The sequence below is a fragment of the Aythya fuligula genome, chromosome 11 (assembly GCF_009819795.1).
Source record: "Aythya fuligula isolate bAytFul2 chromosome 11, bAytFul2.pri, whole genome shotgun sequence".
In the NCBI taxonomy this organism is placed as follows: domain Eukaryota; kingdom Metazoa; phylum Chordata; class Aves; order Anseriformes; family Anatidae; genus Aythya; species Aythya fuligula.
Window position 1 is genome coordinate 18,796,459 of NC_045569.1, and position 18,063 is coordinate 18,814,521.

The window sequence follows — 18,063 nt, forward strand, 5'->3', positions numbered from 1 at the left end:
CAAACAGCTCCTGGAAGAAAAGATTTATTCTGCAAATTTAATGAAACTACAACCTCAGGTTCCCGTGCAGCACGTGGTTATATCCAGGACCAAATAACCAAGCTGGTGCCACAGAGAAGTCACACATCCACCGAGCTCTGACTGGCTGCAGGGATGAGCTTGGCTTCCTGTGCATGTCCATCATCACCACACATAATTTGGAGGTTTTTCTGCATTCCTCCTTGCTACGTGTCAGCATCTTTTTGGGCTGGGATGTTGCTGGTGTTGCTCTTAGATAACTCACTCTTAGATTCTAATTCCAATGCGATTTTGGTGGCTTAAAAGATCTCATAAAACCTCCAGATCCGAGGGGTTGTGAGGGGACACGCAACATCCTAATTTCCATAAGAATATGAAGGGCCAAAAATATCAACTGACATGCATTCCCTCATCTCCATTCTGTTTGAATAAATGGAGATTGTTTAGTCGTCGTTGTCACTGCTGCTTATTCTTTCCCTCCTGTCACTGAGCATTTACTCATCTAACAGTGCCTCGGGGCTCCAGCTGAGTTCAGAGCATCGTTGTGCTAAACCTGGTTCCAAACAAGTCAAGAACTGTCCTCCTGTCCCAAAATGCTCACGTGGAGCGGGGTGGGAGTGGAGAGGGAAGGTGAATGATGCGTGTTTTTCAAGTAGGCGCTGCCTGTATCGGGGAGAAAAGGGTTATTAAGCAAAATGCACCAAGGTTATGGCAGCCTGGAAATATGAACCTGTGCCACTGAGCTCCTGCTCAGCACGGGGTTACAGAGCAGTGAGTGTCTCCAGTTCGGCTGGGGGTTTAGTGTTTGTTTTGTAGCTTCATTAATCACAAATAATGTCAATTTTAGATCGAAAGTGCCTAGCCCTGGCAGGCTTGGTGTGTTTTCTGGAGGGTGCCCGAACCACCACAACTGCCCCTGCTGAATCCCTCTGGCTACTCTGTGTGTGCACACCTACTCCCAGGGAGGCTAGGAACAGCCTGTGTGCTCACAGATGGGCAGCACAGTAGGAATTATTTTCATTATTTGCAAGGATATTATTTAGGCAAATTGTGTAGTAGCTGCGTGTGTTTCTGCTCTGCTGAATGAACCAACAAAGGGCGTGAGACCTGTTCTTAAACCTTTCATTTCTTGCTAGGAGAAAACTATGCCCAAATTCTGCATCGAAAGGGAAAATTCACCCTTTTGGTATGCTGGCAAGTTTACAGCTCCCCTGGTTTTCATGCCAGTGATTAAATGGAGACCTAGATAGAGGCCACTTTTTATAAGGCTCTTTTGGTGAAAAGGAGGGCTTTTATAAGTGAAAAGTTCCCTGTTTGTTACTCCCTCCCACCCTGCTTTTGGCTGGGAATCTGGTGCGGGTGTTGACACACAACATACTTCTGCAGATGTTAGAACAAGCTTCCATTAGGAGGCCAATGTACACAAGTGGCCTTCTTCTGTTTTGAAACTGCAGCTGTGGCAATAGATGTCTGCCGAACGTTTTCCTTTTGGGAGACTTGCTGCCAGCTGCAGTGTGCACTGCAATTTTCGGACACCCTACGGAGTGGCTTGCCAAGCCCTTCCAGATCTTGCTGTTTCTTTGCCCCCTGTCCTGAGCACAATGCCAGAGAATGCAGAAAGTAAGCGAGTAAGCTGGGAAAAGTCATTTATGTTTCTGTGCACAGACAGAAGGTTCCCTGTTGAAAGCAAGGACCCCCGGTTAGCTGTAGGGGAATCCAGGTTTACATCTCTGATGTGACATTTCTGAAGAGCAGAGGACACTTGCAAAGAGCAAAACAGAAACCGTTCAACCCCTCTCTAGTGTCTGAAGGGCCTGTGCCCAGTATAGCTCTGCTTTTATTAAATTGGGCAGTTAAAAATACTTTGCAGTAAGAGTTGCACCCGAATAAATAAGTTGCCTTGCTAAACACTGATCTTTGATGGCAGCACCCGAGATTCTGCTTGCTCTAGTCACAAGGATGATATTTTTCTTAAGCCATGACAGTATGAGCATGTCACACGCCTGCACTGGTCAGCTCCATGCGTGGAACTGAAACAAAGTGCTGCCCCGAGCTTCGATTCTTCAGCAAAGGAAGCTGGAAGTGAGCAAAGACCCATTCTGCTTAGCAATCTCAAATGCTTTGTGCCACCCGCAGCAGTTGGATGAAAATTGTTGGATACGGAGAGCTGAGCAGAGAACTTGTAAGAAAGGGCAGCAACCTTGGCTTGGAGGCTTTAAAATGTACTCACGATGCAAAGAGCAGTGTAAACTGCCTGGAGACTACAGAGATTGGCACGAGGCTGGTGTTCAGCAGGTCTGAGAGCCTTCAGCTACGGGGAGGAATGGCAAGAAAGAGACTGGTAGCAAGGGAGAGTGCGCCAGCAAGTGCTGCAGCTTACCACGTCCTTCCCCAGCGCTGCCAGGCACCAGCTCAGCACCTGCGCTCAGGGCTGGAAACTTTCACTGCTTATTTTTCCCTTCGTCAACTTTGGAGGGGCCTGGATCTGGAAGCTGTAAGAGATTGCAGTGAAGCACGTTTGCCCAGTGCTCTGGGAGTCCGAGTTTGGCAGAGTTTGGCAGAGGCGCTGCGTTATTCCCAGTGCTGAGGCAGCTCTTGGTTCAGCTGCAAAAAAAAAAACAAACATGAGGATCTCCTGACAGTCCCTTTGCTTTTGTTTTTCCTTCTGTGATCCAACCTGACAAGGACCCAAATTCATGCAGGAGAAGGCAGGAGGTGACCTCACATCTGGCAGACGGGCTCTGGCGTGTTCTTGATAGCTGCTGACCCAGCTGTGCTCTGGCATCTGCTGGAGGTGACCACCCTGTGCCAAAAGGCAGCAGAAGGGATCACGTTCCTGCACCTCAGCCAGCAGGTCGCAGGTAGTTCGCAGTCCAGTTTATCCCTGACCCGCTGGCAGTTGAAGCTTTGCACTGAAATGGCTGAGAAATTGGGGGTTTCTGTCACCCACCTCTGTGACTGGCTGGCAACAACGAGTGGAAAAACTGGACTGTTATTGGTAAATGTCTTAAACTGCAGCTTTTCACTTAGTGAAAGCACAATGGGATGGCCCTGGGAGCACTTCTACTCCCTAAAAGGCAGGGTGAGCGTAGCCACCAGGGTCTCCCCTCCTGCAGGCTGACTGATGTCTCCGAGGAGAGGTGGAGCAGTCAGGGAACGTGCTCGCTGTCATTACAGGCAGTGGCCGGAGTGGGAGCCTCTTTTGTTGCATGACATCCAGGCAGTGATTCAGCAGGAGCTGGCTGGCCATGCCGTGCTCCGCGCTGACTTACAGTAAATTACGTACCCTGTATTCGTGGCTCACAATGGTGGCTATCACAGTAGGGTCAGCCACGACAGCTTTTCCTGGCACACCAGGCTGTTGTTCATGACTCAGGCTCAGCTGGCTTCAGCAGGCAGGAGAGCAGATGTGCTGCCCTGCCGGCTGCCCTCTGCCTTTAGGTTTGGTGTCACCAAGTCCCCACCTGAAAGTGCTGCTGGAGATCAGACGCTGCTTAAAGCTGTGCAGGGGTGTATCCTCTGATACCTGTCAATACTCAGAAAAGTAAAAATACAAAGTCAATTCATTTGTTCCTTCTCTGTGGAGGAGCTGGGGATCTCCCACCAGTGCTACAGCGGCAGGCAGAACTGAGAACAACTCCTCCAGCTTGTTCCTGTGTCTTCTGGGCTTTGACACGAGCTTCCACCCCCCCGTGGTTTAGCCTCCTCCCCTGTGCCTGCGGTGGAGGACACGAGCCACAGAGGGATGCAGACACGCAAGGGACTGCGAGAACAATAAGGCTCTGTCTGGCAGCATCACGAGTGCCAGCCTCGGAGCCCCAGCAACCTGCCTTTTCCTTCATACGGGTGGATATTGGGCTAAAAAGGAGAAAAATGTTCTTGAAGAAGGCTCGTTCTGCTGCCTTGGGAGCATCTTCCCGTGCATCCCCCTCCCCATGCTGTTGCTGGGTCTGCGTTAGGTGGCTGCAGCAAGTGGTTAGCACTAAAACGTGCATGCTGGAGGGAGACTTCAGCTTCTTGTTACTGACGAGCAGCCCCCAGAGCCCTCGCTCTGCCCTGCTGCTCAGCTGCTAGCTGACACCAGCACTTAGTCACAGTCCCAGCTCTGGGAGGCCAGCAGCTTTTGTCCGGGGCCGAGAATGAGGCACAGAAAGTGGCATTAGAATAGGAAGCTTGAAGTGAGGCAGGAATCCTTCCCTTGAACAACATGTACGAAGCTTTCTAAACCCCAGTGTGGGCTGCCAGGTCTTTGCCAGGCAGTGTGACAGCTCAGCTGCTCACAAGTGGAGCTTTCTCATAAGCTTTTGTAATCACAAAGCTTTGGGGCAAAATCGTTTCCAAACAAAAAAGTTTTTAAGCACACACAAAACCAGGCCTGCTTGGGCTAAAACAAAACCTGGCTGTCACTGTGTTTTGGAGCCTTGCCTTCCCTTAGGTTCCCCGGTTAGCATGATCCTCCTGTGCCCCAGACAAAGAGCTCTTTTTGCAGAGCGCTGTGGTGTAGGCCCTAACCTCTCCTCTGGGCTCTTAGGAAGACGTGTGGCCCCAATCACCTTACGTGCAAACTAATCAAACAAATGCACTTCCCCAAAATTGCTGCTTAACTCCCTGCTGGCCATGCTGTTTGTGAGGGTGCTGCACCTTGTCGTTGTGACGTGCAGGTGCAAAACTGTGGCACTGAAGAGAGCAATAAATACAGAAAGGAAGGGCAGTAGGTTTCTAGCAGAATGGCAGGGCTGGATGTAAGGAAATGAGGTTTTAGCTCTGCAGAATTTCTGATGCTGCTGCTTTGGTCAGGAGAGCATCCCAGTAGGGATGTCCAGAGCATAGGTATGTAAGATTTAAGTTGCTGAGACCCAAAACAGTGGCCACTTTGTTGTACCATAAACAAAACAGGAAGCTGCTAAAAGCATTCAGCTGTCAGTCACCCTGAGCTTTGTCTCCCTCATTTTACACAGTCCGGAGGTTCTGACCCTCTTGTGATTCCAGAATGTGGGGCCTGATTTACAAAAAGGCTGAGGCATTGCTCTTGAAGGCAATGCAAAGATGTTGGATAGCTGTAGCATGTTAAATACCTGAAAAAAATACCCAAATGAGACCCTTCCAGTATGTGTTTTGGATGAGCCTGTCCGTAGCTGCTCACCTCATCTGTGAAAATTGCTAATTGCTCTGAAAAGTTATTTGTGAAGCCCACAGATATTGTAGTGATAAGCAGCAAAGACGAGATCATCAACAGAATCAGTAATTGTGTCTTCAGGGCAGGGCTTGAGCAGAGTGCACTCAGTAAGACACATTGATCAGTAAGAGCACCTCCCCTGTCATTAGGGCTGGTGATAGGAGGAACTTGTGCAGCACGGCTGAGTTCAGGCTGCCTAGGTGACTTCGGGATTGTCTAATTTTTGAGTGCTTGATTTTGCCACTCGCATGATGTTCTTTAGCACGAGAGTCTACCCGTGTGCCTGCACAGAGCAGGTGAAGGCACACCATGGGGCTATTTGGATCCAAGCCAGTCTGCCACTTGTAACGTGAAGATGGTGTTTCTCTCACCTGAAGGGTACTTTTGGGGCAAAGCTACGCAGTACTGTTCAAACCCCAGAAATTTTCTGTCTGTGGTGTCTGCTGCTTTATTTTTTCATTTGCAAACGGAAAAAGATACAGTGAATTTGTTCACTTACGCCGCCCTCGTGCTTGCATCCCGTCCACACGCAGCTGAAGCCAGGGCCCTGGATTCCTGTATCGCTTCTGTTCTGCAGAGCTGCAGGAACAGGGAAGCGGGCAGAGCCCGCAGCATGCAGGTTTCCTACTGCTCTCTTCTCGCAGCCTGTGGGGAAGTTGAGGATAAAGTACTTTATTGCCTTTGAACTACCACAAAACAAGTTGGACTTTCAATCTGATTCACTACGCACGGTTTGACCATTCCCTGTACAAATTTATGCTGCCATAAGACCTCCTCCACGCGTTTTGCAGAAGTAAAAAACTCTCACTTTCTTATTTCTGTATTTATTAGTGGCAAAAATAAAACTAGAGCAACAAACAGTTCAGCATAACAAAATTCTGTTCGTGGGAGCTGTGATGCGAAATGCTTGCCAAAGCGCAAAGGAATCTGTAGTTTAAACACAGGTTGGAACTGGATGTTAAATAAAAACTGAAGGGATATACAGAGAGCAGAGAGCTGCCTCTCTGTTCTTGACGAGAAACGCTTAGGCAAAATTCTCTCTCCACTTTTGCAGGTTCATGATATCAAATTTCAAGCTCCGACTTTGGAAGAAAAGGAATCGTGGATAAAAGCTCTTAATGAAGGGATCAATAGAGGCAAAAACAAAGTATTTGATGAGGTAAGAGAAACAGTTTTCAACCCCAGTATTTCTGTGTCAGTTCTCATTCACTGCTTTTCGAGCTAGGAAGAGAACTTGCCTGAGACCCCACGCTGCATGCCAGGCATGGTCAAAGGAAAGAGAAAGCCCATTCACAGCTGGTATGCAGGGCAGACCAAGCTGCATCCCCACGGGCTAGGAGCTTTTAGTCCCTCCAGTTCTCAGCCCAAGAAGCTAGAACATGCAGAGAAGTGTTGGAGCCCTTCTGCCTCTTGCTGCTTTCCCCTCTCTTCTGGCAGGATTAGATGCAGGGGCAGCAGGGTGAGTAGATGTGTGCCAGAGGCTTGCTCTGTGCTGCTGACAGCTAATATCTCATTGAGAGGCCCATGGGACACCAGAGCTCATCAAAGTTAGTGGAAGATGGTCTGGGGGCTTCAGGGGGTTTTGGATCAGCCCAACAAATGCTCTGATGTTTCTCTGTCCTGGATGAAGCCGCTGGGGCACAGAAGCAGCTGCAGCACCAAGCCAGTAAGGACTCATCTCCCCCCAGTGTCGTGATTCTCAGCACCAAGCAGCCTGGAAATGGAGGTGTTTGGTTAGGACATAGCCCAGTCTTCAAGACTGGAAAAATCTGCAGTGACTCAGTCCAGCAGCTATTCTGCCTCCAGTCTGGAGTCCAGTGGAAAGTTACTCCGTGGCTCCTCAGCCCAGCTGCTCTCCTGCCTGCCTCTCAGCTGGCCCCAGCACCTGCACGCCCCAGTCCTCCTCTCCTCCTGATGTGCAGAGGCAAGGATGAAAATCGCACATCCCGGAGCCTGACTAACCTTGCTCAGCTCCCCTTTCGTGTGTGATCAGCCCCAAAGCAAACTGAAAGAGCAGTATCAATTCTGCAGTTGTTTCTGTAACCGAAAGGAAGTGCATAAAACCACCGCCACGGGAATCACACAAGAGCTGGGCAGGGTAGCTAGGAGACTAAGAAATCAGCAAGATGTGTCGAGCAGAGGAAACCAAAGCAGTGAGTAAAAGTCAAGGGCTGAGCCCTGTCAATGTGGTGCTAGAGAATTTAAACCCTGAGAGCTTGGTCTTTGCTTTTACAAGGCAAAAGCTGGAGGAGAGGCTGGGACGTGCTCCTTTTTTGCCTGGGTAAATGACATCCAGCATCAGGTTTTTGCTGGCAGCTGGGAGCAGCAGGGAGGACGTTACAAAGTGGAGCAGCAGAGAGCTGAGCAGCCAGGCCTGCTCTCACGTTACAGCGGGTGGGAGATGAGATGTCCTGTAACACGGCGCTGCTCAGCCCTTGCTGGAGACCTGACGCCATCCCTGAGCTGCCCGGAGGGGCATGGCAGTGGGCAGCAAAGCCCAGCACGGCGTGGTGGGGTCTGGGGTCTTCATCTGGAGGTTCTGCTCCTTAGGAGGACCTGGATGCACAGAGACAGACAGCTTTTAATTCTCCTTCATTCCAATTAGCATCAGACCTCGGATTTAAAGTGTTGCTGCACAGGCTAGGCACAAGCTGATGGGTCAGGCTTGGAGCAGCTCCACTGAAAGCTGTAGAAGCACCCTGCTGTATCAACGAGGGATTGGGACCCAATTTTTCCTTTTAAACCTTTCTTTCACCCTCACCAGCTTTTCTTACAGGACAGCCTTGTGGTCTGAAGGGCAGCAAACCGTGCTGACCTTTCACCATCCTCCACACTGGCTCCAACCCTCAGCTGTGGCCAGCAGAACGTGGGAGAGCTGCCAAGAGAGGAGAGCTGCACGACAGCCCTTTCTGGCTGCCCACAGCTCAACCCGGCACTGCCACCCCTGCCACCACGCTGAGGACAACCTCAGAGTGCCTGGGCTGGCTTTAGAGGCTCTGCTGCCCATGGGATGCCTGTCCCCAGCCCCAGGAGGGTGGCAGACAGTGAGAAATACCTGCAATGGGGTTGGGTCTTCCAGTGGATTTCTACTCTGATGCCGGGAAATTAATTTGTTAATTCAGCTACAGTTGCAATTAATCCAGGTCACTGCTCACACCTTCTATTCAGCTTCCTGCAGTCATTAGAGCCGTACAAGGGAAGGTCTATTAGGAAGAACTGCTGATACAGTTCACCGTCGGGTCACGGTTATTAATGGGCTTTCACCTCCGAGATGGCAACAGCAATTTCGGTGCCGTGCTCTGCCACACGCAGGAGCTGTTCCAAGCCCAGGCTGGGGTGGGGACAACAAAGCCCGCTGGTGCCCTTCTCTGTCCTGCCCTTTCAGCAGAGAAAGGGTTAGTGATTGTGGACCTGAAGGTTGGATGCTTTGATCTGGAGTGCCTTTTGGATAAACGCAGGGGATCGGTGCCTTAAATGTCCATCACGTACGTGCAGGGCTTTGCAGGCAAACTGTACCTAAGGTCTGAGGCTAAGATTGTAATGGTGGAATATTCAAAAATCATCCTGGATCCCAACGCTGCGTCCCTTTCTGTGTGCCAACACCACCTTTTAGATGGCTCATAAGAAGCTAATACCTCTTTTCTTTCCTCTCTCCCTCCCGTTCCCCCTTTTACAGGTGAAAGTAGACGAGAGCCTTTCCTTGGACCATGTAACTCGGGACAGAGTGAAGATGACCCAAGGTCGCCGGCCACCCACGAGAAGCCACCTGAAGGAGGTAGGTGCCCTGCCTGGGAATGGGGCTGTCTCCCAGCTGGGATCAGCACGAGCTGCACAGCAGGCTGCTCCATCCAGCCACCAGCAAACCCCCAGGGAAAACCCAGGTGCCCGGAGAAAGCTCACAAGGCAAACAGCTTCCCCTGGGAAAGACGGTGCCAGCACCTCTTTAGCAACCCTCCGGGTTCCCATAGATCTGTAGCTGCTGCAACGTGTTACGATATATTTAGCTTTCCATACCTCACGAGCCGCTGCGCTGTCTGGTGAGAGCCATTACGGTTTCACTTTAATCAGAAGAGACTGAAGCTCCTATATTTATTTTCTGAGAAGTGATGATTTTTGTAGCCACAATGGTCTGCCGGCCCAAGAACTGCGTGGTCTGTGGAGAGAAGCAGTATTTTTTATTAAACTAACTGGAAAAAGCAGACAAGCTTTCGGGTTTACAAACCCTTCCTTCGGTCTGAACCAGAATACATTATTCTCCCAGGCAGCTTTATAGACTAGCTTGTCTACTCGTAACTGATATTCTGGGTCTGTCACTTAAAAAAAGAAGGAAAGAAAGAGCACCACAGAATAAACCTGTGGTTCATTTCTATGGGAGAAGTTCTTATTAATGCGGGATTCCTGTGATTTACGAATAAGCTTCCACAGACAGATATGTTAGGAGGCCATTAATCTAAAGCAATGAAGGTTTTTAAATCAAACCTTCTTACTTCACACTTCCCAGGCTCTGAGTTATGTGTCTGCGCAGCTCTCAGATGACCCTACTGCAGGAAATGAGATGCCCCAAGAGTTTTAACTTTGCATAGAAATGGAGGGAGAGTGTCTCTTCTAGAGAAATGCACGGGGATGGATCCCAGGTTCCCATCTATCCCTCCAGAAAACAGCAGAACAAAACCTGACAGCAGCTGGAGAAGTAACGCTGTGTAGATTCTCTGATGCCTAGAACGGGTTCAGTAAGGCAGGAAGCCAGCTCACTGTTTTCATGAGACACTTCAGATATCTGCAAGAGCTCTCACTTTTGGCCAAATCTGGGGGAAACTGGCTTGCAAATTCAAAAGTAGGAATGAGGGGAAAGGGGGAGGACAGAGCCTGCAGAAAGATGGGTGTCACAGGTGGCTGCAGCACTGTGAAGGAAATGGGAGGATTTTTTTTTCAGTGCCAAAGCAGGCCAGGTGAGGAGGGGTCAGGGCCAAGCAGCCAGGATGCAGCTTCCCTCTGTGTGTCTTAGGGGCTGGAAAGGCAAAAGAGGCTTCACCTAAACTCTCTGCACTGCAGGAGGCTGCCCAGAGCTGCAGCTGGGGCCCTCACACAGGAACTGCCATCGCATTTCTCCCCCCAGGGTGCCGAGCTCACACCCTGTAGCATGTTTACCGCGTCCACCCTTTTTAGGATATCCCTCCCCTGCTCGAGAGGTTTGCACGCAGCCTGTGGTTTGAAGGTCCGATGGGCTGAGGCTTGGCCCCAGCGAGGCAGCGGTGAAATCAGGCTGAAGGGAGCGAGCAGAAGGCAACGGTCTTGCAAGAGCATCCCTGCTCAAGTGGCCTCAACACATGCTGACCATCCAAAGATCGTTTTTTTTTTACTTATTCAAGTGGAAATAGGGCAGTCCTGAAAGCAGTTTTGGGGAAACCATCTGTAAATGAAAGGGGTAGGGAGATACAGCTACCCATGATGAAGGATTCAGGTTGTGCAGAGCTGAGAGCGCAGCACCAAGAGGAGAACAAAGAAGCTAAGGTTATGGTGGAGCACGTTTTGAGATGGTCTGCTCAAAGGAAGTAGTAAAAAAAAAATAATTCTGTGCTTTGGTCCTCATTCTTGACTGCTTGTGGCTATTGGCTTTGTTATTCTTGTGCAAGTCGCTGCGCTGTCAGGCGGAAAATAACTCAGCAGCAAAAACGCTCGCGGCAGTCACAGAACATGCTGGTCTGGAGGAAAAACGGGGCTGTGCAGAGGGACGGGGGTGCTCCATTTGATGCTTTCGAGATTTGCCGCAGTGTACGTGAGCTGACCCTGCTTCCTGCTTTGTCGGGTGAAGTGTTTGGGACTCACGATTATCCCAGCTCATTAAATTCTGGCACAGCAGATCTCACTGGCTTTCACTTAGCAGATGAATGCAATGCTGTTAGAGGGGGGCTCGGGGTGATGCTGCACAGGAGAAGCTCCGTAGATTGCTCTTGAGCTGTAGAAGCAGCTGCTCTTGAGAGCACCATTTCTGCAATCAGTCAGATTCTCCTGGCAGTTTTGACAGATGTAAGTATAAATAGGGGGTGGATGTGTGAAGCAGTAATCCCCTGCCTTCGCCTTTCAGCTTCAGTTTTATGCCGCGAGTGTTTATACCGCTGTATCCATAGCAATTCCTTGAAGTTAAAGGATTGATGGAATAGAAATTGAAAAAGTTCCCTCTTGTGTTTCAGGCTGCCAAGTCTACGTCAGATGGTATTCTGAGGCTAGATCTGGATATGGTAGACAATGGACCACCCACCTTTGACTCCACTATCAGCGAAAGTGACAATTTGCCACCTCAGAAAGAAACTCCAAAGCCACCCATGCCGCCTACAAAACCCACGGGCACAAAAGAAAGCCAAGATGCAGAGAACAGCGTTTCTGACCAGGAACACAAAACGCCTCTGCCTCCAGATCAGAAGCTTAAGGAAGGCTTAGCATCAAAGGACGATGTAAATGCCAAGGAAGAGGACTCTGTAAGCAGAGAGGAGAATGTGGAAGAATCCAAGGCGCCAGGTGAGGAGAACAGAGAGAAACTTGCTGAGCTCAGCAGCAAGGGCACATCAAAACCTCCAGTTCCTCTTCCCAAGAACGTGCCAGACAAGCTAAAAGTGGCTTGGGACCAACCAGTGTCTGAACTTGAAAACACAGAAGACTTGAAATCATCAGGAGACGGTAGCAAAGACAGCCCTGCTGAGACTGCTGCTGCAGATGTTACAAAGCCTCCTGCTCCTCCTCCTAAGATCCTGTCAGAAAAGATGCTAGCCACTATGAACTCCAGCCACGGCAACCTGGAAGCTGGGGGCTTGGAAGATCTGGGGTCTGGCAGCTCCGAGCCCCCGGTGAACGGCGTCGAAGGCAGCGAAGTAGCAGAGTCCACATCCCCAACAGCTGAACCTAAAGAAGAAAACGGGACAAGCTTGGCTGAGAAGGAACAGCAAAGTTCAGCAGAACAGACACCAAGTTCCTTAGCTGCAGAAACAGGCCAGGAGAGTGTAAAAGAAACTATCGAGGGGAAAACCTCCGCAGAAAACACTTCGGGCCTCAAACTTCGCAGTTCGTCTCTGGGAGACTTGCTGTCAGATTCCAAAAATACCCAGACAGCACTTCCAGGCCAAAGTCTCCCCAAGGATTCCCATCACTGCTTAGCTAAAATGGAGGAGAAAGTTGCGAGCGAAAGGGAAAAGGCAGAAAAACTTCTGCAGAAGGTTTTACATGGGGGGCTGGAGCAGGTCCAGGAGGGGAACGGACCCCCAGTGATGGCAGAGACATTACTCAACGAGGCAGTAGAACAACTTCGGCAAGCCACGCAAGTCTTGCAAGAAATCAAAGGTCTTGGAGAACTGAAAAAAGAAGCAACACAGAAACAGAAAGAAAAGCAAAAGGATCTAGTGACTCTCTATAGGAGAAGTGCTCCCTGACACACTCTTCCAAGAAGCTTGATTTTCGAAATCAAGGCTAAACGTTTGCCATTTATGATTTGTACCGTTGCTAGGCCAGTGTTCAAGAGGTGGTGTTTTGCTGTGCATGCACCATGTTTATGGGACAGAACTGAGCTCTCAGTTATAGCCTCTTCCCCTCTTTCTCCATGCTGTACGTACCAGTCCGGTTCTAATCCTCTCAGCACAGCAGAAGGTTACAGGACAGCTTCAAAAATGTGAATGGTTTTTAGGGACTTGGTCCAAAGTACTTTCAAATCAATGGATCAGGCCTTAAAAATTTCTGGTAGTCAAACCGAGTCAGGATTTTGAAAGAAGCAGAAAGGTTTCTCTAGCAAAAGCCCCCATCTGTCTGTATTTACAAGCAGATACCAGATTACACTGGCACCTATCCGGTTTTCCCACTTCAATCATTTAAAGATAAATCCAGTCAGAGAACATTTTACTTTGTTTATACACTTGCTGGCAAGGTTTCCTGGAGCACCTGGCCCAGTGACATCTAGGAATGTAAGGATAAATGGCTTAAACTTCTCCGAGGATGCTCGTAAAACCACATCCACAGTTAGTGACCGCACACAGAGGCAAGCAAAACTGGCCAGCTCCTGGCTACGAGGAGTGTCCTCAGACCTAGGCACTCTTCTGAGTCCGGCCAGGCAATGCTCTAGGTGGGCTAAGCCCTGTGTAAATGAATGCAGGTTTCAATGCATCATTGCCAGGCACGTATTAATTGTTCCTGTTTCATTAACAGGGAAACTGAGGCAAGGATTCAGAGCAGGTTACACTTGGCCTTGGAAGCAGCGTGTTGCAGCAGCACAACACGCTCATTTTTAAGGACCATACCTACCTGGTAACTCTGAATCCCCACTGTGTAATTGGGAACGATTAGCCAGACGTTTTGAGAGCTTGTGTCCAGGAGATGCCCAGGGTCTTCCCAGGAGAGCCTGTCCTTAAGAAGCTCATTTGTTAAGGATGTTCCCTTAGCTGTTGGCTCCCCGTTGTTGGGATGCTAACTGATAGGAGCAGGCATATCAGGCAGCCGGTCTGGGTGAGATCCCTCGTCCTATTCAGCAGGTTTCTACCTGCTGTGTCCTGGCTAGCCTGAGAGCCACGGTTTGGCACAGGCATCTGCAACTGGAGTACGGAGGGAAAGGCATTTTGCGCGCACAACTTTGGGGCTGGTCCCTGCGGCTTAAGTATACGAAAATAAAAAAGCATTGCTATGTAAGGGGCTGAGGAAAGCGTTGCAGGAGGCTCTGGCACAATTCCCACAGCTCCCCCGCCCACCTGCTGAAAGCAATCACAATTCCCATGGTTTCTAGTGATTAAAGTTGTGATAAAATCCTGTCTTTGCACCGCTGCTGTACAGTGCTGTACCTGAGCTGAGTCCTCTCTCCTGTTCCCTATAATATTTGCTCTCAGGAGAATCGTATGACATCCTGAAGGGCTTCTCCTTTGCTTAAGCCAGACTCTGGAAGCACAGAAAAGGATGATTTTTCCAGACTGGTTTTAAGGAGTGACGTGCTACCTTATCTTTTTTCTCTCACTGTCAGCACTTTTCTTCTGTTATTCTTTGTGTAATTCCCCAGGTTCCACAAGGCTGCAGTGGGCTGCAAACACCTCCCTTTGCAGCAGCCCAGTGAAGCTTCATCTGCACCTCTTCTTAGGCTAGCCCACGTGCTCTTCAGATCTGAGCAGAGAAATGTTATCTTTGGGCTTCCAAATATCCTGGTTTTCACCACCCAGGGCCATCAGGACAGGTAGCGAGTGACTAGAGCTGATGCTTCCATATCTTCTGATTTGGATTCAAGCAGCCAGGGTGGTCTCTCCCCCTCTCAGGACAGCTGTAGACAATGCATGGAAAATCACTTCTGATTCTCTCACGTGGGAGGTTCTACACAGTCAGACACTCAGGGCTCAGGTGCCACAAAAGCTTTGCGTTGAGACAAAAAGATTCCTACGTCCTAAGCCCACTGCCAGGCACACAGCCTGGAGGAAACTCTGGATCTGTGTGATTTGCTGCTGTAGATTGAATGTGAACCATGGGTCTTACTTGCCTTTCAGATATTTTTAGGACAAGGGCTAATCATATAGACAATACTCTGTGCCTATCTGCTATCTAAATGTATTTTTCTGCATGTGCACTTTTGTTTACCGAACACTGTGTGGTATGAATGTGAGCTGTCAGAACCTGGTGCGCACTGGAAGTCGAGGGACATCAGCTTCAGAGAGCAGGCAGGCGTTTGCAGGATGCAGGTCTGTAACAAGAGAGAAACCAGATGGGGAAAAGGAGATCACACTAACAGGAAGACACATGAACCGGGGCAAACTCCGGGTGCAGGTTCATATCCCCAGGTGCAAGCCAGTCCTGACCTCCAGGATGGGCAAATCAAAGCCTGGAACTGAAAACTCATGAGCATGGAGGTAATTTATGGGAAGGTCAGTCCCCTAATGCACATACAAATGCTTCTGCTCTCACGGGTGTTTCTTGTGGCAGTGTGTTCTGTGGGTACCGTCTGGCAAAGAGCTGATGAAGATACCAAGACATCCCTATCTGTTACAGCCAGACCTCCAGGATGTGCTTATATTTACTGTATATTTTTATATAATACTGGATATTCTAATGAATAAATGTCTGACATTTTACTGAATACCCATCGGTAGGAATCTTAACAGAAAAAAAAACCACCAAACAACCCTATCTGTTAGGAAATGAGCACATTAAATCATTTTACAAGCTACAGCTAATGACGGTTTTTGCTGTACTAACAGAACTTACCAGATTTGTATTATTTCTTGTAAATAGGTATAACTTAAGTGGGATCTCCATAGCACCTGGTAACTCTACTGCTGAAAACATTCCGTTGGAGACTTTTTAACTCTTTTTTTCTAATAGGGTTAGCAGTTTCATCCTAAAATGTCTAGCCCAGCCCTAAGCCTGATTCACCCGGACTTCCCAGAAAACAACGGATCACGTTGCTTCTGCAGTTTTCCCACTTTGTTCTTCTCATTCTGGTCATAAGCTGGGCTCTGCCTAAGGCAGGAGGGTGGGCTACCTTGTAGCTGCCCTCTGGAGTGCTTCTAGATGCTCCTCTGCAAATGGCAGTGCTGGTCACAGTCCGAGACGGGATCCTGGCCTCTTAAGCCTTTGCTCTGACCTCCTGCAGCACCTCCCATCTTCAGCGTACGTCCTGCCACCACGCACTTTTTTGTTTCTCCCCTTAAACACCTGATTTCTGGCTGCACTAAGGCTGCCTTCTTGTGCCTGGCAACCCTGTGGGCATGGAGCGCTGGGGCGCGAGGCTGTGTTTCAGGCCGTGCCACCAGGTTACATTTGTGACAGGAAGGAAGTGAGCTTGCAAGCAAGCAAACGTGGATGACTCTCTGAGAAGCAGCTGCCGCAGCCAGAGGGAAGGCAGCACTTTGGCTCCTGCTTGTAACGAGCTTTGAGACTTGGCAATAAACCCCCTTTTAAATATCAGCTGTTTAAGAGCCATTTGTCCTAAAACAGGGGCAAAGAGGAGCCAGGAGGACTGGCAGCCGGGGGCTTTGCTGCGGAGGAGGGCGCGTTGCACGGCTGTGGTCAGGCTGGGGCGAGCAAGCTGCTGTGCTAACCACAAGCCTGGAGGAAGGAGAAGCACTGGGGCTTGTGGGTGGCACCCAGCTGGGCTGCTGCACCCAACCCAGTGCAGGCTCTGGCAGTGCTCTCGGGGCCGTCCTTAACGCCTTCATGTGGATTCTGGTGTGTAGCGAATGTGAAACTCACCCAGTGGTCATCCCCGTGGTGCTGAGCAGCAGCAGAGCTTCGTTCCCCTGCACGGATGCCAGTGAGCAACAAGAAGGCAGGAACTGGCGTCGTAGCGAGTGCTTCCCTTCTGTGAAACTGGGTGGAAATTGGCCAGTGGGTTGAGAAGTTACAAGGAAGCAGGGAAAAAGAATGCAAGCGTGCATGCCATCCTATTGCACAAGCTCAGCTTCGTCTGGGTAAATGTGCTTGGTAAACTCTGAAGGCCACTGCTGGGAAGGGGGCAGTTCCCCAAGGGAATTTCCAAAAGACTCGGTTGATTTCTACAGATATGCTACAGAAAAAAAAGCTATTTCTCCTCTTCCGAGAAAGCAGACAACACATCACATTTGGGCCTCAAATTGATGTTGGTAAGGAAGGGCAGCGTCTAGCACTAAGTAAAGCCCATGGAACATGATTAAAAAGCCCATGAAAATGAAAACATACATTGTATTGGCACGTGAAACATTTGCGTGACTGCGTTTAATTCAACGCATGGCCATAGTTTACTAATTAGAAGAGACTGTGTTATTTCATAATCTGAAATAGAGATTGGGGGTCCTAGGTTTCATCCAGTGATCCTGCAGAGCTCAATAATTTGCATCTGAGAAAGAGCAGAAAGAGCTCTTCCAGTCCCAGGGTGCCAAAGGATTTACTACAGCATTGGCTAGTCTACTGCGGTGACTTATTATTCTTGCTATTAAAAAATGTGTGTTTTATCTTAAACATGAATCGTCAACAGCAAAGCTCTCCAAGATTTCCCCTTCCAGTTAGAAAATCTGCCAGCACAGAACATATCCACTGTGTTTAGAGAACAGAGATCCCTGTTTTGTTATGCTATGCAAGTTCACATACTTCGGAAAGCCAGTGTTTCATTTGTTCCAGGAAACTTAGTCACTGTGTTCTTCTAGTGCCTTACCTCATGGCTCTGCAACCCACAATATTCCTGCGAAAACAGCCGATGTGATGTTACAAAGCATCAACGATTTCTTTCTCGGCAGCAACCCCGCTGTCTGGGGCAGTGTGAGGAACTTTAAGCAATGTGTTTTCCATCCACTCCTCGCCTCTTTGCAGTATCAGTGACAAATCAGCCCGAAAAATGTCCCCTCGGAGTGCAAGGGGTGCTGATCCTTGCACCTGCGGCTGCTCGGCGTTGGTCCCCTCTCCCTGACCTACTGGGCTGCTCAGTTCAGGGTTGGTAAAGCTGTGTCTGAGGACACTGAAGCAATCCTTCCTTAGTGCATATGTATTACAGAGCACTGGCGCTCAGAGCTGTAGATAAAAAGAGAAAGCTTCAGTGGAATATTACAAACCCCATTTGCAAGAAGCTATTACGGGAGGGATGGTTGTCTGCAGCGTAGCACATCCACCGCGTAAAGGAAAAAATAAATTGGCTTAATTTGCAGCAAAGAAGATCGAAGAGTTCAGAAAGGTCTTCCAGGCACAGGGTGGGGATGTTCTGGAACGGGATCTGCAGGAGGACCTCCATCAGCAGGATTTAAGAGCAGATACGCAGCGAGGGTGGGGCTGTCTTCCCTCTTCTGCACGGAACAGCGGATGGAGCCACTGCCTGCGGTCCTGTCCGGCCATATGGCTCCTGCAGGGCACTGGCAGAAGCCTCAGCAAGCAGGCGTAGTGGCTAATAAACC

General features: G+C 49.5%; 1 protein-coding gene across 1 annotated transcript in view; it reads left to right on the plus strand.

The window, feature by feature from the left end:
• PLEKHO2 (pleckstrin homology domain containing O2) overlaps nt 1-16,108 on the plus strand; it is a 28,047-nt gene extending 11,939 nt beyond the window's left edge. Inside the window, exons 4-6 of the mRNA XM_032195158.1 lie at nt 6,249-6,353; nt 8,871-8,969; nt 11,386-16,108. Of these exons, the coding sequence (XP_032051049.1) occupies nt 6,249-6,353; nt 8,871-8,969; nt 11,386-12,615 (1,434 nt within the window). The 3' untranslated portion in view covers nt 12,616-16,108. The remainder of the gene's footprint in view (nt 1-6,248; nt 6,354-8,870; nt 8,970-11,385) is intronic.
• The last annotated feature ends 1,955 nt before the right edge of the window (nt 16,109-18,063 follow it).